Source organism: Anomaloglossus baeobatrachus, chromosome 6, assembly GCF_048569485.1.
Source record: "Anomaloglossus baeobatrachus isolate aAnoBae1 chromosome 6, aAnoBae1.hap1, whole genome shotgun sequence".
NCBI lineage: Eukaryota > Metazoa > Chordata > Amphibia > Anura > Aromobatidae > Anomaloglossus > Anomaloglossus baeobatrachus.
Genome location: NC_134358.1, coordinates 566226266 through 566247391, shown reverse-complemented (window position 1 = coordinate 566247391; position 21126 = coordinate 566226266). Strand labels below are relative to the sequence as shown.

Below are 21126 nucleotides of genomic sequence, written 5' to 3'. Positions count from 1 at the left end.
GTCGATCTAATCCAACGGGCCAAGGTCGGCTTAGAAGCAGAGAGACCCTTGCGCCGCCCTGTGGTTAGCACAAAAAGAGAGGTGCACCGCCTAAGCGCAGCGGTGCGAGACACATAGATCCGGAGAGCACGCACCAGATCTAGAGTATGCAGCGCTTTCTCAAAGCGATGAACAGGGGCCGGACAGAAGGAAGGCAAGGAAATATCCTGGTTAAGGTGGAAGGGAGAGACCACCTTAGGAAGAAAGTCCGGGGTCGGACGGAGAACTACCTTGTCTTGGTGAAAAAACAAAAAAGGTGACTCCGAGGAGAGCGCAGCCAAATCAGAGACTCTCCTGAGAGAAGTTATGGCAACTAGAAAGGCCACCTTTTGAGAAAGACGATACAAAGAAACCTCCCTAAGGGGCTCGAAAGGGGGTTTCTGCAATACCGTGAGGACAAAGTTAAGGTCCCAGGGATCCAAGGGGCGCCGGTAAGGCGGAATGATGTGAGACGCGCCCTGCATGAAGGTGCGGACCTGAGCCAGCCGAGCGAGTCGCCGCTGGAACAGCACTGACAGAGCTGAGACTTGTCCCTTGAGAGGGTTGAGGGACAGTCCCAGCTGCAGACCGGACTGTAAAAAAGACAGAAGGGTCGGCAACGAGAATGGCCAAGGAGAATGGCCGGAAGAGCGACACCAGGACAGGAAAATTTTCCAAGTCCTGTGATAGATCTTGACGGAGGAAGACTTACGGGCCCGAGTCATAGTGGAGATGACTTCAGGAGGAATACCAGAAGCCGTCAAAATCCAGGACTCAAGAGCCACGCCGTCAATTTGAGTGCCGCAGAATTCGGGCGGAAAAACGGACCTTGCGAGAGCAGGTCTGGACGGTCCGGAAGATGCCACGGCATCTCTACGGACAGTTGGAGCAGGTCCGGATACCAAGCTCGCCTGGGCCAGTCCGGTGCAATGAGGATGACTCGACGGTCCTCCATTCTGATCTTGCGCAGGACTCTGGGCAAGAGAGCTAGAGGGGGAAACACGTAGGACAGACGAAACTGGGACCAGTCTTGAACCAGAGCGTCCGCGGCGAAGGCCTGAGGATTGTGGGAGCGAGCCACGTAAACCGGAACCTTGTTGTTGTGACGAGATGCCATTAGGTCCACGTCCGGAGTGCCCCACTTGCGGCAGATTGACTGAAACACTGCCGGGTGCAGGGACCACTCGCCACCGTCCACGGATTGACGGCTGAGATAATCTGCCTCCCAGTTTTCTACGCCAGGGATGTGGACTGCGGATATGGTGGACTTGGAGTCCTCCGCCCATTGAAGAATGCGTTGGACCTCCAACATTGCCAGGCGGCTGCGTGCCCCGCCTTGGTGATTGATGTAGGCAACCGCTGTCGCGTTGTCTGACTGGACTCGAATGTGCCTGCCCGCCAACAGGTGGTGGAAGGCTAGGAGAGCTAGAAGCACAGCTCTGGTTTCCAGCACATTGATTGAAAGGGCTGACTCGGACGGAGTCCAAGTGCCCTGAGCTCTGTGGTGGAGATATACCGCTCCCCAGCCGGAAAGGCTGGCATCCGTGGTGAGAATCACCCAGGACGGGGCCAGGAAGGAGCGCCCCTGAGACAGAGAGAGGGGCCGAAGCCACCACTGAAGAGAGCTCCTGGTCCGTGGCGACAGAGCCACTAACCTCTGTAAGGAGGACGGACGCTTGTCCCAACAGCGGAGAATGTCCAGCTGCAGAGGACGCAGATGGAACTGGGCAAAGGGCATCAGACGCCTGAGGGAATAACGGCGGGGCCTCAGGAGAGAGCGCACCGCTAGCCGGAGAGACTGCTGTTTGTCTAAGGGCAACTTTACAAGTGCCGGCAAAGTCTCGAACTGCATCCCTAGGTACGTGAGACTCTGGGTCGGAGTCAGAGTGGATTTGGGAAGATTGACAATCCACCCGAATTGGGCTAGGGTGGCGAGAGTGAGCGAAACACTCCGCTGACAGTCTGCACTGGATGTACCCTTGACCAGAAGGCCGTCCAGATTAAGGAAGCACTGCTAAACCCTGGAGGTGCAGGACCGCAATCACTGCCGCCATGACCTTGGTTAATACCCGAGGGGCCGTGGCTAACCCGAAGGGGAGAGCCATGAATTGGAAATGATCCTCTCCTATCGCAAAACGTAGCCAACGCTGGTGTGACACTGCGATTGGCACATGTAGATAGGCATCTCTGATGTCGATGGACGCCAGGAACTCCCCTTGGGTCATAGAGGCAATGACTGATCGCAGAGACTCCATGCGAAAATGCCGCACCTGAACATGCTTGTTGAGAAGCTTGAGATCCAGGATGGGCCGGAAGGTACCGTCCTTTTTTGGAACTAGGAAGAGATTTGAGTAAAAACCTCTGAACCGTTCCTGAGCGGGAACTGGGACAATCACTCCGTTTGCCTGCAAGGACGCCACGGCCTGCGAGAAGGCGGCGGCCTTGGAGCAGGGGGGAGTTGAGAGAAAAAATCTGTTTGGAGGGCTGGAAGAGAATTCTATCCTGTAGCCGTGAGATATGATGTCTCTCACCCACTGATCGGAGACTTGCTTTAACCCCTTCAGCCCCCGGGCACTTTCCGTTTTTGCGTTTTTGTTTTTTGCTCCCCTTCTTCCGAGAGGCGTAACTTTTTTATTTTTCCATCAATCTTGCCATATGAGGGCTTGTTTTTTGCGGGACGAGTTGTACTTTTAAATGAAACCATAAGTTTTACCATATAGTGTACTGGAAAACGGCAAAAAAATTCCAAGTGCGGAAAAATTGGAAAAAAAGTGGGATTGTACAATAGTTTTTGGGATATTTTATTCACCGTGTTCACTATATGGTAAAACTGATGTGTGGGTATGATGCCTCAGGTCGGTGCGAGTTTATAGACACCAAACATGTATAGGTTTACTTGTATCTAAGGGGTTAAAAAAAATTCACAAGCTTGTCCGAAAAACGTGGCGCACGTTTTGCGCCATTTTCCAAAACCCGTAGCGTTCTCATTTTTCAGGATCTGAGGCTCAGTGATGGCTTATTTTTTGCGTCTTGACCTGACGTTCTTAACGGTACCATTTTTGCGCAGATGCTACGTTTTGATCGCCTGTTATTGCATTTTGCGGCGACCAAAAAACGTAATTTTGGCGTTTGGAATTTTTTTGCCGCTACGCCGTTTACTGATCAGATTCATTGATTTTATATTTTGATAGATCGGGCATTTCTGAACGCGGCGATACCAAATGTGTGTGTATTTTTTATTTTTTTAACCCTTTAATTTTCAATGGGGTGAAAGGGGGGTGATTTGAACTTTTAGGTTTTTTTATTTTTTTTTAATTTTTTAAAACTTTTTTTTACTTTTTTTATTTTACTAGTCCCCCTAGGGGGCTATTGCGATCAGCAATCCGATCGCTTTGCACAATCTGCAGATCTCAGCTACAGAGCTGAGAACTGCAGATTTGCTGCTTCACTTTCAATGCCGGCTGTATTCCGGCATTGAGAGGAAGTGACTCATGTTAGCCACAGGCGTCATCACATGACCCTGTGCTACCATGGCAACCGCCGAAAGTCACGTGATCATGTCACGTGACTTCCGGCGGGGGCGGGGTAAGTCACTGTCATGGCGGCGCCCATATACATATCGCTGCCAAGACTTTGGCAGCGAAATGTAAGGGGTTAATGGCCGCGGGTGGAAGCGATTCCACCCGCAGCTAGCAGGCACACATATCAGCTGTTGATAACAGCTGATATGTGCACGTCTCGCCGCCGCCCGCCGGCGGCAGGGGGCGGGGCTTACCGGGAAACGATCCATGACGTATCTAGTACGTCATGGGTCGTTAAGGGGTTAACCAAGCGTCGCCAAAGTGGGAGAGCCTGCCACCGACCAAGGACGTGGCTGGAGCGGGCCGAGAGACATGAGGAAGCTGCCTTAGTGGCAGAACCTCCTGCGGTCTTCTGCGGACGCGCTTTTGGGCGCCAGTTGGATTTCTGATCCTTGGCTGAGTTAGCGGACGAGGCGGAAGGCTTAGAGGATGACCAGTTGGAGGAACGAAAGGAACGAAACCTCGATTGATTCCTACCCTGGGCGGGTTTCCTGGTCTTGGTTTGTGGCATGGAAGTACTCATCCCGCCAGTAGCTTCCTTAATGATTTCATCCAGCTGTTCACCAAACAGCCGTGAACCAGCAAAAGGGAGCCCAGCAAGAAACTTCTTGGAAGAAGCATCTGCCTTCCACTCTCGAAGCCACAAAATCCTGCGGATAGCGAAGGAATTAGCTGAAGCCACCGCAGTGCGGTGAGCAGTCTCTAGCATGGCAGACATGGCATAGGATGAAAAATCTGAAGCCTGAGCAGTTAAGGTAACCATCTCAGGCATAGATTCCCTGGAGAGGGAATGCATCTCCTCTAGGGAAGCAGAGATGGCCTTGAGAGCCCACACTGCTGCAAAAGTCGGGGAAAACGCGGCCCCCGCAGCTTCATACACAGATTTGGCCAGAAGGTCAATCTGACGGTCAGTGGAATCCTTAAGTGAGGTGCCGTCAGCCACCAACACAACGGTCCGGGCTGAGAGCCTAGACACCGGAGGGTCTACCTTTGGGGAGTGAGACCACTCCTTGACCACCTCAGGTGGAAATGGAAACCGGTCATCAGAACCACGCTTTGGAAAGCGTTTGTCAGGGCAGGCCCTGGGTTTGGTCACAGCGGTCTGAAAACTGGAGTGATTAAAGAACACACTCTTCACTATCTTAGGCGAGGTAAACTGATGTTTTTCTGCCAAAGAGAGTTGCTCCTCTGATACTGGCGGATTGAGATCCAGCACAGAATTAATAGAAGCAATCAAATCACTAAGATCTGAGTCACCCTCAGAGAAATCGATGGGATACATAGCCTCCGAGCCCCCCGTGAGGGCATCCTCCTCATCTTGAGAGTCAGCTCTTGAGACAGAGCCGTGGGATGGGGAGGGGGAGGAAACCCTGCGCCTTCTCTAAGAAGGAAGGGGTCTGGGATCAGATGATGAATCCTCCATGAGCTCCGATGGACGGAGGTCAGAGGATAGGAGTCCTCTGTCAAGAGTATTAGAGGCACCCTGTGAGGGAGGCTGATGCATATTCATCAAAGTCCTGGACAAAAGTCCCATGGACTCAGCAAATGACTGGGATATGGACCTAGAAAAGGACTCTACCCAGGCCGGGGGTTCAATCACAGGTGCAGCAGCAGCCTGAGAGACCACTGGGGGTGAGACTCCAGGCTGTCATGCTGCTGGAGTGGGGGCTTTGCAGAGAATGAACCCCAGGGAGAATATACAGAGGTCCACAACCGGAGACCGGCTGTGGCTTACCAGACCGCTGAGCGCGGTGTTGTGTGCCCTCCAGATCCCGAAGCCCGGTCCCCCAGTCGCAGCACCTCAGCAGAGATGCAGAATGCAGGATGTCCCAGAGCAGAGTGAACTCTGCCTGAGAAGAGGGCGTTCCTATAAAAGAGCGGGAACTGGAGGGCTATAGAGACCTGCAGGGAAGGAGGGACGCCCCAGCAGTGGGGAGTGTCCTTCCCCTGTGTAGAACGGCCGCCGGGAGGAGCCGAACCTGTCCCTCTGCATGAGTGACATGCGAGGGCAGGAAAATGAAACTAGGCCTCCGGCGAAGCCAGGGCCTAAATTTAAGCGGCAAGGCCGACAAGCAGGCACCATCGGCGCGGTTCTCAGGCAAAAGCTAGAGAACCCGCCGGAAAAGTTAAAACAAACACATACAGCATACTCTCCCCTTACAATAAAGAACCGGGACCCCCAACATAAACGTCTCAGGTACTTAGCTGCTGAGACGCAGGGCCATGTCCCTGGGGATGAGTGCTCCGGTCCAGCAGAATCCTCAAGGGGCTGTGGATGGAGACCGGACTCCTGCCAGGCATGGAAACCGTGCTGGCTCCCACTTCAAGCCAGAGCCCAGAAGGGATGGTGAAGGAGCGCGGCATGTAAGGCTGCAGCCTAGGAATCAACCTTACAACACCGCCGTCACAGTGGGGTGAGAAGGGACATGCCGGGGGTCCAGACATGAACCCGCATTTCTTCAAACTCTTTCCAAAAGTCAAACAAATCAGATGAGAATGCATGTGTGGATGTATGCCGCCTGACACAAAGCGATAAACTGGCTAGGACTGGCTACCAGGGGGTGTATAAGCTCAAGGGGAGGAGCTACACTTTTAAGTGTAGTACTTTGTGTGTCCTCCGGAGGCAGAAGCTAAACACCCATGGTCTGGGTCTCCCAAAGGAACGATAAAGAAATATAGAGAAACTGAGCGTGGGGAGCATCCGGGGTCCTCACCCATCCAGGGGCGCACAGTCATATGTATGCTGGACCATAGGGGTCAGGGTACCGAGGGTGGGGGATGTCCGGGGTCCTCACCTATCCAGGGGCGCACAGTCATATCTGCTGGACCATAGGGGTCAGGGTACTGAGGGTGGGGGATGTCCGGGGTCCTCACCCATCCAGGGGCGCACAGTCATATCTGCTGGACCATAGGGGTCAGGGTACTGATGGTGGGGGACGTCCGGGGTCCTCACCCATCCAGGGGCGCACAGTCATATCTGCTGGACCATAGGCGTCAGGATACCGAGGGTGGGGGACGTCCGGGGTCCTCACCCATCCAGGGGCGCACAGTCATATCTGCTGGACCATAGGGGTCAGGGTACCGAGGGTGGGGGACGTCCGGGGTCCTCACCCATCCAGGGGCGCACAGTCATATCTGCTGGACCATAGGGGTCAGGGTACCGAGGGTGGGAAACGTCCGGGGTCCTCACCCATCCAGGGGCACACAGTCATATCTCCTGGACCATAGGAGTCAGGGTACCGAGGGTGGGGGATGTCCAGGGTCCTCAACCATCCAGGGGCGCCGTTATATGTATGCTGGACCATAGGGGTCAGGGTACCGAGGGTGGGGGACGTCTGGGGTCCTCACCCATCCAGGAGCACACAGTCATATCTGCTGGGCCATAGGAGTCAGGGTACTGAGGGTGGGGAGCGTCCGGGGTCCTCACCCATCCAGGGGCGCACAGTCATGTTTGCTGGACCATAGGGGTCAGGGTACTGAGGGTGGGGATTGGCCGGGGTCCTCACTCATCCAGGGGCGCACAGTCATGTTTGCTGGACCATAGGGCTCAGGGTACTGAGGGTGGGGAGCGGCCGGGGTCCTCACCCATCCAGCGGCCTCCTCACGTCTGGTGTCGTGACCTTACCTGCGGTTTCTGGTACGACGTCCTCCCCAGAATGGGTAAGATTTCTTCTAGAAAATATGCTTCCACGGGGTACATAAATCCCGGGACCCTCACAATCGGGCAGTCTCCAAAGTAGTGCGAGATGCGCTGGTTGTCGCCGGTGGCGCTCATCAGGATGACCTTAATGTCAGGGTTCACATCTAGGACCTGCTTGAGGAGGATCAGGAGGAAGTCTGTGTTCACGTCCCGCTCGTGCACCTCGTCCACCACCACGTGGCTCACCCCCTCCAGCCTGGGGTTTGTCTGCAGCTTCTTCAGCAGCACCCCGACCGTGCAGAATAGGAGGGCGCCCCCACGTGGCGGCAGATTGCTCTCCAGTCTGACCTGATAGCCCACTTGACGCTTAAGACTGGGCCCCAATTCTTGGCCCACGCGGTGAGCCACAGACACGGCGCTGATCCTGCGGGGCTGGGTGATCAGCAGGTTACAGTGGGCGCCGTGACCGCTCTGGATGGCGTCCTCCAAGATATAGCGAGGGATGCGGGTGGTCTTTCCGCATCCAGTGTCTCCGGCGATCACCACCACCTGATGGCTTTTAATGGCGGCCATGATGACCTCGCGATGCTGGTCCGCGGGCAGCTCCTGCAAGGCAATGCTGCTGTCCCACCTTTCTTCCAGTGAGCGGCTGATGTAAGAAGCTTCAGCCTCAGATATTGGGGTGTACGAGCGTCCAGAGATCGGATCAGAGAACGGAGAGGACGAGCAGGACTCCTCTGACCCCTCCATGTACGCGGCCTCATCTTCATCATCGTCGTCTTCTCTGGATTGTGATCCGGTGACCGGAGCTAAGGGAAACTGAAGGACGAGAGATTCAGTATAAATCACCGGAAAATAATGAGCAACCTCTCCTCTGCTCCAGTTACAGGTTACCAGAGCGCAAACGATGGCAGGGGAGAAGAATTGTGAATGCAGCTCTGGATGTGTGCAGAGGATGACAAATAGTCCACATGACATCATTTGCATTTTATGGGGGGGGGGTCCGTGACAGGTGATGCACCCCCTCATACCGGATCCTGCAGTCTTACCTGATCGAAATAATCCTCTATCCTCTGCAGGACATCCTCGGGGACCTGGAACCTCTTTGCTTGTTTCTGCTGCTCCTGAAATTTATGCACCGATGACTTATTGTACATCACGTTAGTCAGGGGGCGATTCTGGGGGTCCAGGAGTCCCAAATCCTGAAAACAAGGAGCAAATATTTAGGCCGATCTCGCCACTTGAAATGTCAACTGCTTTAGATCTTCCCCTTTAATAAGATTTATTCCACGGGACGTTTCTAAAAAGTCACAATTCCCATTCCAGTTCCAGGTGGGTAAATCAGAGCTGGACGGAGAAGTCGCACCACATTTATCAAACACCATGGTCAAATAACACATTTCCTTAGCATTTTAGCCAAAAAAAAAAAAAAAAGGCTGATGCAAAAGTTTGGACACCCTTGGAGACTTGTGCTCAGATACCCTTGACCAGAGTTTCACACATTAATGATCCTGTTGGGCTTATGGCTTGTTCACTATCATCAGGTGATGCAAATTTCACAGCTTTATAATAACCCAGCCTCCTCTAACCTTGTGCCCAAAAACAGCAGCCATGGGTTCTTCTAAGCAGCTGCCTAGCACTCTGAAAATGGAAATAGTGGAGGCCCAGAAAGCAGGAGAAGGCTATAAGAAGACAGCAAAGCGTTTACAAGTTGCCCTTTCCTTCGTTCAAAATGTAATTAAGAAATGGCTGTTACCAGGAATAGTGGAGGTCAAGATCAGGTCTGGAAGAGCAAAACTTCTGTGAGATGCTGGTAGGATTGCTAGAGGCAAATCAGAGCCCCTGCCTGACTGCAAAAGATCTTCATGAAGATTTATCAGACTCTGGAGTTGTGGTCCATTGTTCTACTCTCCAGAGACACCTTCACAAATATGGCCTTCATGGAAGAGTCATCAGAAGAAAACCTCTCCTGTGTCCTCACCATAAAATTCAGTGTCAGAAGTAACAAAAGAAGATCTAAACAAGCCTGATGCTTTGTGGAAACAAGTCCTGTGGACCGACAAGGTTATAATAGAACTATGGGCACAATTGATCAAAAGGTATGTGTGGAGATAAACGGGTACAGAATTTCAGGAAAAGAACATCTCGCCAACCATTAGGCATGGGGGTGGATCAATCATGCTTTGGGGGTGTGTGGGAGGACAAAGGAGAGGACAAAGGGGGAGGACTTCTACAAATGGATAATGATCCTAAAAACACATGTTAAAATCCACAATAGACAACCTCAAAAGGTGCAAGCTGAAGGTTTTTCAATTGTGTTACAGTCCCCTAATCTGAACATCATTGAAAATCTGTGGCTAGACCTCAAAAGAGCAGCGCATGCAAGACGAGCCAGGAATCTCACAGAACTGGAAGACGTCTCCAAGGAAGAATGAAGGAAAATCCCTCAAAACAAGAGATTAAAGACTCTTGGGCTGCTACAAAAAGTGTTTACAAGCGGTGAGACTTGCCAAAGGGGATGCTACTAGGTACTAACCATGCAGGGAGGGTGCACAAACCTTTGCATCTGTCCGTTTTCCTTTTTTTTTTTAATTTTAAAATGTAAAAGATGAAAATGTATTTTTTTTTTTTTTTTACTAAAATACAATGGAAATGCGTCATCTTCCACTTTATGCCTTTAACTTGCTCAACTGTTCACAATAAGAGTAACCTGGACCAGGGCTGCCCAAACTGTTACATGCTGCTGTATATGTATGAGATACAGAGAGATATATTATATATCTATATCCATCTATATCTATACACACACACACACACACACACACATACACACACACACATACATATATCTATATTTATTATATGCATGCATACACACACACACACATACATATATCTATATTTATTATATACACACACACACACACACACACACACACACACACACACACACACACATAATGATATATACATATATCTATATTTATTATATGCATGCATACACACACACACATACATATATCTATATTTATTATATACATACACACACACACACACACACACACACACACACACATACATATAATGATATATACATATATCTATATTTATTATATGCATGCATACAAACACACACATACATATATCTATATTTATTATATACATACACACACACACACACACACACACACACACACACACACATACATATAATGATATATACATATATCTATATTTATTATATGCATGCATACACACACACACATACATATATCTATATTTATTATATACATACACACACACACACACACACCCGATCCCCCTCCGTCCCCGCAGCACACAATCTCTAACCTTCAGCTTCTGGCAGGCGAGGGCGGCCGCTTTCCTCTCAGTTTCAATCCAGCGCTGACCGCTAGTAACGAAGACCATAGGCTGCGGCCAGCGCAGGGTTAGGCGGCACGTCTTCATCTTTCCTCCAATGTGCTGATAATGTATGAAATTCTAAGAGAGAAAGGAACAGTCAAAACATAACCCATACGTGGCAGGTATCATGGTCCGGAGTCACACGACATCCGATGCTTCTTTACCCCAGATTTATCTGCAAATCCACCTGAAACTTCCGCACAGTCTGAGATCTCTGCGCTGTGGAACTACAACTCCCAGCATGCATTCCCAGAGCGGTGCAAGTTCAGTGACAGCGAGTGACCTACCGAACTGGACGAGACGGAGGTGGCCACCTGGATGACGGAGGAGAGCAGATGTTTGGGATTGGAGAAGACACGCAGAGCCCTCGAAGCTTCAGCATCTTCAGCGCCCAAATCCATCGGGGCGGCCCTGGAGAGATAAAGGAGTTTACCCGACAGCAGCAGAAGGCGGCAGTGGACAGGTAGAGAGCGGAGGAGTGCCTGCTATACCGGACCCCCTGCGTAGAGATACGGGGGGGGGGGGGTCACTGTAGCTTTGGGGGCGCTCGCAGAATGCACCAGGTAAGCTACGGACAGACCTGGGCTCTCTGCTGTGGATCCTGCTCCGCAGCCGCGAGGAAACAGGTGCAGAATCCAGACTGTCCTCCAGATCTTTCCCAATCAGATGACTTGTATTTAACAAGCCAAGATCCTGCAAAGAGAAGCAAGATTTTTGCATTATTAATATGGGTGTACAGGTGGTGCACGGATATTAGTCAGACCCGGATGCCTCCTGGATGACGGCTTGTTGTGTAAAATGTTATAGCTTTGATCTTCCAGGCTATGGGGCGTGCGTGAAGAGAAGGGAAAACAAATCTTGTATAATGAAGACCGGAGGCCGGCCTATCTTCCGGGCAGCGCACGCCCCATAGCCTGGAAGATATAAAACATTACATTTACAGAACAAACCATTGTCCAGGAGGCACACACAGGTCTGACTAATCTCAGCTGTATACCACCTGTATGCGTATATTCATAGCTCAAAAACCTCAAGAGGATGAGATTTTCTCTAGACCTACAGAGTGGCAGCATTCTCAGCATGACCACCAGAGGGCGATCTCACAGTGCTGGGGCGCACTCTCCCAGTCACCACCAGATGGCGCTGCACTAGGACATTCACAACTTCACAATTTTCACATTGCAATAAATTCACCTGCAGTATCTTACACGCCCGGGCCGCCGCCTGCCGCTCCGCGTCCACCTTTTTTGCTCCGTAACCTTCTACTTCGATGAGTTTTGGCCATTTCAAGCGAAGGAGAACTCTCTAGAAAAAGCAGGAGACGGCGAAAGTGAAGAAGCGATCACTGCAAAGGATCCTTAAAGGGGTATTCCAATATTAAAAAAAAAAAAACTCACTTAGCCAAAATAAGGATCTGACCACTTACTTACTTACTTAGCCTGTCCTGTATTATACTCCAGAGCTGCACTCACTATTCTGCTGGTGCAGTCCCTGTGTACATACATTACTGATCCTGAGTAACCTCCTGTATTATACTCCAGAGCTGCGCTCACTGTGTACATACATTACTGATCCCGAGTTACCTCCTGTATTATACTCCAGAGCTGCACTCACTATTCTGCTGGTTCAGTCGCTGTGTACATACATTACATGAGGTGAGGACTGGTACAAATTCCATTGGAAGGTGCAAATTATCTCTCCAAAACTGGAGAAACTCTAGCGCAGCGCCACCTATTGGAAGTAGCGATCCTAAAAGTTAAATGTGGATTTTTAACAATCCTTTGCATATGAATTAGGATTTTATGCCAGATCAGAATCCCAATTTGCAGACACCCCAATTTGCAGACACGGTGTTTCGGGGTGCTTGCAAAGTAAGGGGTGTCTGATCTGGCTCATGAGAAGCTTTGTGGGGACCACGGGGGAACACTATTCTCCTTATGGAAGGTGCAGAACTTCTCTATACACAGAATGACTTCCAGAAGGCTAGCCGCGCGCTGTAAAGACAAGAGGTGCAGCAGCAGCTGTGGACTCACGTTGTTGCTGCCGCTGCCGCTGTGGATGTAGGTCATCTTGTCCCGGATGTGTGACGTCCGCAGCGCCTGGCTGATGGCGCAGTGCAGCAAGTTTTTTGGAGCCGGGAATTGCTTTAGAAGATTTGTATCTATAGAAGACCAAAACAGTAACAAAGGGTTAATCACAGGGGCCCGGGCACAAGAGCTTACACTCTACAAGCAGTGAGGGTCCGACGCGACAGCCAGCAAAGGGGGGGAGGGGGGGGCTGTCGCGACAGCCAGCAAAGGGGGGAGGGGGGGGCTGACGCGACAGCCAGCAAAGGGGGGAGGGGGGGGGCTGACGCGACAGCCAGCAAAGGGGGGAGGGGGGGGGGCTGACGCGACAGCCAGCAAAGGGGGGAGGGGGGGGGGGCTGACGCGACAGCCAGCAAAGGGGGGAGGGGGGGGGGCTGACGCGACAGCCAGCAAAGGGGGGAGGGGGGGGGGCTGACGCGACAGCCAGCAAAGGGGGGAGGGGGGGGGCTGACGCGACAGCCAGCAAAGGGGGAGGGGGGGGCTGACGCGACAGCCAGCAAAGGGGGGAGGGGGGGGGGCTGACGAGACAGCCAGCAAAGGGGGGAGGGGGGGGGGCTGACGAGACAGCCAGCAAAGGGGGGAGGGGGGGGGCTGACGAGACAGCCAGCAAAGGGGGGAGGGGGGGGGGCTGACGCGACAGCCAGCAAAGGGGGGGAGGGGGGGGGCTGACGCGACAGCCAGCAAAGGGGGGGAGGGGGGGGCTGACGCGACAGCCAGCAAAGGGGGGGAGGGGGGGGCTGACGCGACAGCCAGCAAAGGGGGGGAGGGGGGGGCTGACGCAACAGCCAGCAAAGGGGGGGACGGGGGGGCTGACGCAACAGCCAGCAAAGGGGGGGAGGGGGGGCTGACGCAACAGCCAGCAAAGGGGGGGAGGGGGGGGGGGCTGACGCAACAGCCAGCAAAGGGGGGGAGGGGGGGGGCTGACGCAACAGCCAGCAAAGGGGGGGAGGGGGGGGGGCTGACGCAACAGCCAGCAAAGGGGGGGAGGGGGGGGGCTGTCGCGACAGCCAGCAAAGGGGGGAGGGGGGGGCTGTCGCGACAGCCAGCAAAGGGGGGAGGGGGGGGGCTGACGCGACAGCCAGCAAAGGGGGGAGGGGGGGGCTGACGCGACAGCCAGCAAAGGGGGGAGGGGGGGGCTGACGCGACAGCCAGCAAAGGGGGGAGGGGGGGGCTGACGCGACAGCCAGCAAAGGGGGGAGGGGGGGGGCTGACGCGACAGCCAGCAAAGGGGGGGAGGGGGGGCTGACGCGACAGCCAGCAAAGGGGGGGAGGGGGGGGCTGACGCGACAGCCAGCAAAGGGGGGGAGGGGGGGGCTGACGCGACAGCCAGCAAAGGGGGGGAGGGGGGGGCTGACGCAACAGCCAGCAAAGGGGGGGAGGGGGGGGGCTGACGCAACAGCCAGCAAAGGGGGGGAGGGGGGGGCTGACGCAACAGCCAGCAAAGGGGGGAGGGGGGGGGCTGACGCAACAGCCAGCAAAGGGGGGGAGGGGGGGGCTGACGCAACAGCCAGCAAAGGGGGGGAGGGGGGGGCTGACGCAACAGCCAGCAAAGGGGGGGAGGGGGGGGCTGACGCAACAGCCAGCAAAAGGGGGAGGGGTGGGGGGGGAGGGGGGCTGACGCGACAGCCAGCAAAGGGGGGGGAGGGGGGGAGGGGGTGCTGACGCGACAGCCAGCAAAGGGGGGGAAGGGGGGAGGGGGGGCTGACGCGACAGCCAGCAAAGGGGGGGAAGGGGGGGGCTGACGCAACAGCCAGCAAAGGGGGGGAGGGGGGGGCTGACGCAACAGCCAGCAAAGGGGGGGAGGGGGGGGCTGACGCAACAGCCAGCAAAGGGGGGGAGGGGGGGCTGACGCGACAGCCAGCAAAGGGGGGGAGGGGGGGCTGACGCGACAGCCAGCAAAGGGGGGGAGGGGGGGCTGACGCGACAGCCAGCAAAGGGGGGGAGGGGGGGCTGACGCGACAGCCAGCAAAGGGGGGGAGGGGGGGCTGACGCGACAGCCAGCAAAGGGGGGGAGGGGGGGGCTGACGCAACAGCCAGCAAAGGGGGGGAGGGGGGGGGCTGACGCGACAGCCAGCAAAGGGGGGGAGGGGGGGGGCTGACGCAACAGCCAGCAAAGGGGGGGAGGGGGGGGGCTGACGCAACAGCCAGCAAAGGGGGGGAGGGGGGGGGCTGACGCAACAGCCAGCAAAGGGGGGGAGGGGGGGGCTGACGCAACAGCCAGCAAAGGGGGGGAGGGGGGGGCTGACGCAACAGCCAGCAAAGGGGGGGAGGGGGGGGCTGACGCAACAGCCAGCAAAGGGGGGGAGGGGGGGGGCTGACGCAACAGCCAGCAAAGGGGGGGAGGGGGGGGCTGACGCAACAGCCAGCAAAGGGGGAGGGGTGGGGGGGGAGGGGGGCTGACGCGACAGCCAGCAAAGGGGGGGGAGGGGGTGCTGACGCGACAGCCAGCAAAGGGGGGGAAGGGGGGAGGGGGGGCTGACGCGACAGCCAGCAAAGGGGGGGAAGGGGGGGGCTGACGCAACAGCCAGCAAAGGGGGGGAGGGGGGGGGCTGACGCAACAGCCAGCAAAGGGGGGGAGGGGGGGCTGACGCAACAGCCAGCAAAGGGGGGGAGGGGGGGGGCTGACGCAACAGCCAGCAAAGGGGGGGAGGGGGGGGGCTGACGCAACAGCCAGCAAAGGGGGGGAGGGAGGGGGGGGGCTGACGCAACAGCCAGCAAAGGGGGGGAGGGGGGGGCTGACGCGACAGCCAGCAAAGGGGGGGGAGGGGGGGAGGGGGGGCTGACGCGACAGCCAGCAAAGGGGGGGAAGGGGGGAGGGGGGGCTGACGCGACAGCCAGCAAAGGGGGGGAAGGGGGGAGGGGGGGCTGACGCGACAGCCAGCAAAGGGGGGGAGGGGGGTCTGACGCGACAGCCAGCAAAGTGGGGGGAGGGGGGGGCTGACGCGACAGCCAGCAAAGGGGGGGGAGGGGGGGGCTGACGCGACAGCCAGCAAAGGGGGGGGAGGGGGGGCTGACGAGACAGCCAGCAAAGGGGGGGGAGGGGGGGAGGGGGGGAGGGGGGGCTGACGCGACAGCCAGCAAAGGGGGGGGAGGGGGGGAGGGGGGTCTGACGCGACAGCCAGCAAAGTGGGGGGAGGGGGGGCTGACGCGACAGCCAGCAAAGTGGGGGGAGGGGGGGGGGGCTGACGCGACAGCCAGCAAAGTGGGGGGAGGGGGGGAGGCTGACGCGACAGCCAGCAAAGTGGGGGGAGGGGGGGAGGCTGATGCGACAGCCAGCAAAGTGGGGGAGGGGGGGAGGCTGATGCGACAGCCAGCAAAGTGGGGGGAGGGGGGGAGGCTGATGCGACAGCCAGCAAAGTGGGGGGAGGGGGGGGAGGCTGACGCGACAGCCAGCAAAGTGGGGGGAGGAGGGGGGCTGACGCGACAGCCAGCAAAGTGGGGGGAGGGGGAGGGGGGGGGGCTGACGCGACAGCCAGCAAAGTGGGGGGAGGGGGGGCTGACGCGACAGCCAGCAAAGTGGGGGGAGGGGGGGCTGACGCGACAGCCAGCAAAGGGGGGGGGAGGGGGGGGCTGACGCGACAGCCAGCAAAGGCGGGGGAGGGGGGTAGGGGGGGAGGGGGGGGCTGACGCGACAGCCAGCAAAGGGGGGAAGAGGGGGCTGACGCGACAGCCAGCAAAGCGGGGGGAGGGGGGGCTGACGCGACAGCCAGCAAAGTGGGGGGAGGGGGGACTGACGCGACAGCCAGCAAAGTGGGGGGAGGGGGGGCTGTCGCGACAGCCAGCAAAGTGGGGGGAGGGGGGGCTGACGCGACAGCCAGCAAAGGGGGGGGAAGAGGGGGCTGACGCGACTGCCAGCAAAGGGGGGAGGGGGGGCTGACACGACAGCCTGCAAAGGGGGGGGGGGGGGGGGACGCGACAGCCTGCAAAGGGGGGGGGGGCTGACGCGACAGCCTGCAAAGGGGGGGGGGGGGGGGGGGGACGCGACAGCCAGAGGGTGTGTAAATGGCTTCGGGAGTCGGGGGGAGGCAGGGGTCGGGCACGGTTCAGTTGCAGATGGAGGTCAGTCTCCCGCAGCCCCGGGCGCCGCTCACCTGCCCCCATGTCCTCTGCACACTCCGCCGCCTGCTTCTCCGCTGCCGCTGCTGTAGTCACCCGGTGTCTCCCCGCACACAGCGTCCGCACATGGCTCCTGTACACCCGGCACACCAACCTGCCGAGCAGCGGCATGACCACAGAGGGCGCCGCCATCACTGAAGAGCGCAGGGACAGAAAGGGCAACTGAGAACGCCACAGCGACAATGGAGGAGCAGCGGCCACAAGAGGAACTGCAGCTAGAGGTCAGCTGGGGAACAGCATGGTGCAACTGCCTGATGAGAGAGAAAGAGGGAGAAAAATAGAGGGAAAGAGAGAGAAAGAGGGAGAAAAATAGAGGGAAAGAGAGAGAAAGAGGGAGAAAAATAGAGGGAAAGAGAGAGAGAAAGAGGGAGAAAAATAGAAGGAAAGAGAGAGAAAGAGGGAGAAAAATAGAGGGAAAGAGAGAGAGAAAGAGGGAGAAAAATAGAGTGAGAGAGAGAAAGAGGGAGAAAAATAGAGGGAAAGAGAGAGAAAGAGGGAGAAAAATAGAGGGAAAGAAAGAAAGATAAAGAGGGAGAAAAATAGAGGGAAAGAGAGAGAAAGAGGGAGAAAAATAGAGAGGGAAAGAGAGAGAGAGAGAAAAATAGAGAGAGAGAGAAAGAGGGAGAAAAATAGAGGGAAAGAGAGAGAGAAAGAGGGAGAAAAATAAAGGGAAAGAGAGAGAGAAAGAGGGAGAAAAATATAGGGAAAGAGAGAGAGAAAGAGGGAGAAAAATATAGGGAAAGAGAGAGAGAAAGAGGGAGAAAAATAGAGGGAAAGAGAGAGAAAGAGGGAGGGAAACAAGAGAGGGAAAGAAAAGGCGTGAGAGAAAGAAAGATAGATTAGAAGGAAAGGGGGAGAGAGAAAGAGGAAGATGGGAAAAAGAGAAAGAATTAAAGAGGGAAAGGGGGAGAGAGAGAAAGAAAGAAGAGAAAGAGGAGAAAGGGAGATAGTAGAGAGCAGGGGACAGGTAGAAAGAGAGGAGAGAGATAGAGAGAAGAGAGAAAGGGAGAGAGAGAAAGAGGAGAGCGGGGGAGGTAGGCAGAAAGAGTGGAGAGAAATAGAGAGAGGGAAGAGAGAGCGTGAGAAAGAAAGAAAGTGACAGAAAGAGAGGAAGAGAAACAGAGAGATATAGATAGAGAAAGAGAGAGGAGAGAAAGGGAGGGGGGATAGAGAGAGTGAAAGAAACACAGAGAGAGAGAAAGACAGTGAAAGGGAAAAAGAGAGAGAAAAGGTGATATACTGAGAATAAGAGAGGGAAAGAGAGAGAAAGAAACAGAGAAAAAGAGAGAGCGAGAGGGAGAGAAAGAAAGAGGGAGAGAACGGTACAGAGAGAAAGAGAGCGAGATAGAGAGCAATAGATAAAAAGAGAGAGACAAATATATGGAGAGAGACAGACAGAGACAGTGTGAGATATAGAAAGATAAATAGAGCCGGAGAGCAACAGCGGAAGACAGGTGTGTTCTATCCACTGATGAGCAGTAGTGTAGGGCTCTGTGCACACAAAGCAGATTTTTTTCTGCACACAAAAGCTTCTTTTGGCAGGAAAAAAGTTGCTGAAAAAAGTGCATTTTCCTGTTTCTTCTTATCTATTGAGTTGGGGAAAACGCAAGAAAAAAAAAGCAGAAACAATGGACGCTGCTTCTTTTTTCAGCAACAAAACCAGCAAGAAAAAAAGAACCGTGCAGAGCGCTTCAGGATTCCCCGCCCCGGCTGGGATGATTATGCCTTGCTTTTATTAATTAAAAGAAGCACGGAAAAATGCATGAAAAAAAGCATCGTGGGCACAAGGCCTATGCTTTACACATTTGTCTCTCAGGCTCCGTATCTCTCCATCCTCTACAGTTCTGAGGCCTAAAACACACTTCCGCATAAAAAACGTCTGTATGACACGGTCCGTTTTTCGGGTCCGTGTTCCGTTTTTTTGGGGCGTTTCTCCGGTACGTATGGCATTCGTGTGATGGCGTATGCAAGCCGTGTGTACATGTAAAATGTCCGTGTTTGTGTGTAAATTGCCCGTGTATGTGTACGTGGAATGTCCGTGTGGAATCTCCGTGTGTGTGTTGCACAATGTCGGTGATACATGTCGGCTGACAGCAGACAGCGTTGCGCGATGAGAATGAACTCGGGTGAACTTCACCCGACTTCATAGTCATGCCGCGGCTCTGTCTGTGCCGCGTACTGATTAGCGGTCACCTGTGAAGGATTCACCAGTGACCGCTAATCCCCCGAGTGACTGAATTGAGCAGCCCTCTCATACTTACCGCTCCCCGATCACCAGCGCGGCGAGGAGCAGCTGTGCAGAGAATACGCGGCAACAATTACTTTGAATATGCCGGCCGCTCATTAATCAATCTCGTATTCCCTGCTTTCCCCGCCCACCGGCACCTATGATTGGTTGCAGTCAGACACGCCCCCCACGCTGAGTGACAGCTGTCTCACTGCACCCAATCACAGCAACCGGTGGGCGTGTCTATACTGTGCAGTAAAATAAATAAATAAATAATTAAAAAAAACAGCGTGCGGTCCCCCCCTATTTTAATACCAGCCAGATAAAGCCATACGGCTGCAGGCTGGTGTTCTCAGGATGGGGAGCTCCACGTTATGGGGAGCCCCCCAGCCTAACAATATCAGCCAACAGCCGCCCAGAATTGCCGCATACATTATATGCGACAGTTCTGGGACTGTACCCGGCTCTTCCCGATTTGCCCTGGTGCGTTGGCAAATCGGGGTAATAAGGAGTTATTGGCAGCCCATAGCTGCCACTAAATCCTAGATTAATCATGTCAGGCGTCTCCCCGAGATACCTTCCATGATTAATCTGTAAATTACAGTAAATAAACACACACACCCGAAAAAATCCTTTATTAGAAATAAAAAACACAAACATATACCCTGGTTTACCACTTTAATAAGCCCGAAAAAGCCCTCCATGTCCGGCGTAATCCAGGATGGTCCAGCGTCGCTTCCAGCTCTGCTGCATGGAGGTGACCGGAGCTGCAGAAGACACCGCCGCTCCTGTCAGCTCCACACAGCTAATGAAGGCAATAGCGCGATCAGCTGTATTCAGCGTTGGCCGCGAGTAACCTCAGTGACAGCTGAGCTGATCGCGCTATTGCCTTCATTAGCTGCGTAGAGCTGACAGGAGCGGCGGTGTCTTCTGCAGCTCCGGTCACCTCCATGCAGCAGAGCTCGAAGCGACGCTGGAGGTCCGTGGATTACGCCGGACATGGAGGGCTTTTCCGGGCTTATTAAAGTGGTAAACCAGGGTATATGTTTGTGTTTTTTATTTCTAATAAAGGATTTTTTCGGGTGTGTGTGTTTATTTACTGTAATTTACAGATTAATCATGGAAGGAATCTCGGGGAGACGCCTGACATGATTAATCTAGGACTTATTGGCAGCTATGGGCTGCCAAAAACTCCTTATTACCCCGATTTGCCAACGCACCAGGGCAAATCGGGAAGAGCCGTGTAGAGTCCCAGAACTGTCGCATATAATGTATGCGGCAATTCTGGGCGGCTGCTGACTGATATTGTTAGGCTGGGGGGCTCCCCATAACGTGGGGCTCCCCATCCTGAGAATACCAGCCTTCAGCCGTATGGCTTTATCTGGCTGGTATCAGCGGCCGGCATTTTCAAAGTAATTGTTGCCGCGTATTCTCTGCACAGCTGTTCCTCGCCGCGCTGGTGATCGGGGAGCGGTATGAGCCGGGGGAAGAAAAAAACGAGCGCCAATGTAAGTATGACTGAGCACAGGAGGAAAAAAGGTAAGTATACTGAATTTAATTTAAAAAAAAAAAAGATCGCTAGTGTAAAAACGTACACGCACGAAACGTGCTGAACACGGACATACTCCGTGTGCGGTAGGTGCAGGCACGGACCCATAGACTAAAGTGGGTCCGTGCCTGCGTGCTGCCAGCCAAAAACGGACATGTTGTCCGTGTAGAAAAGCGCACACACGTACTTACCACACGGACACACGTTCCGTGCGATTTAACATGTGTGTGCCATCTACCATTGATTAACATGGGTCTCCGTGTGTACGTGTCTCCGGTACGTGCAAATAAGTACCGCACACGTACAAATTAAACGGATGTGTGTTGCGGGTCTGAGCAAGAGACGACCTGCATTTTATAGACAATCCTCTTGGCTTCTCATACATAAATGTGACTTGCAGCTATTCAGCACATGATTAGTTCTGCAGAGTCTTCTCATGTCTCTGCATAGTTACTGTTTTGCCCCTAAAATGTATATTTTAATCT

General features: G+C 54.6%; 1 protein-coding gene across 1 annotated transcript in view; it reads right to left on the bottom strand.

The window, feature by feature from the left end:
- DHX30 (DExH-box helicase 30) overlaps positions 1-17004 on the bottom strand; it is a 32708-nt gene extending 15704 nt beyond the window's left edge. The window contains exons 1-8 of the mRNA XM_075315774.1: positions 16841-17004; positions 12696-12823; positions 11857-11967; positions 11243-11355; positions 10950-11073; positions 10591-10740; positions 8289-8441; positions 7225-8058 (exon numbers count right to left, since the gene is read on the bottom strand). Coding sequence (XP_075171889.1) covers positions 7225-8058; positions 8289-8441; positions 10591-10740; positions 10950-11073; positions 11243-11355; positions 11857-11967; positions 12696-12823; positions 16841-16997 — 1770 coding nt within the window. The 5' untranslated portion in view covers positions 16998-17004. The remainder of the gene's footprint in view (positions 1-7224; positions 8059-8288; positions 8442-10590; positions 10741-10949; positions 11074-11242; positions 11356-11856; positions 11968-12695; positions 12824-16840) is intronic.
- Positions 17005-21126: the final 4122 nt, after the last annotated feature.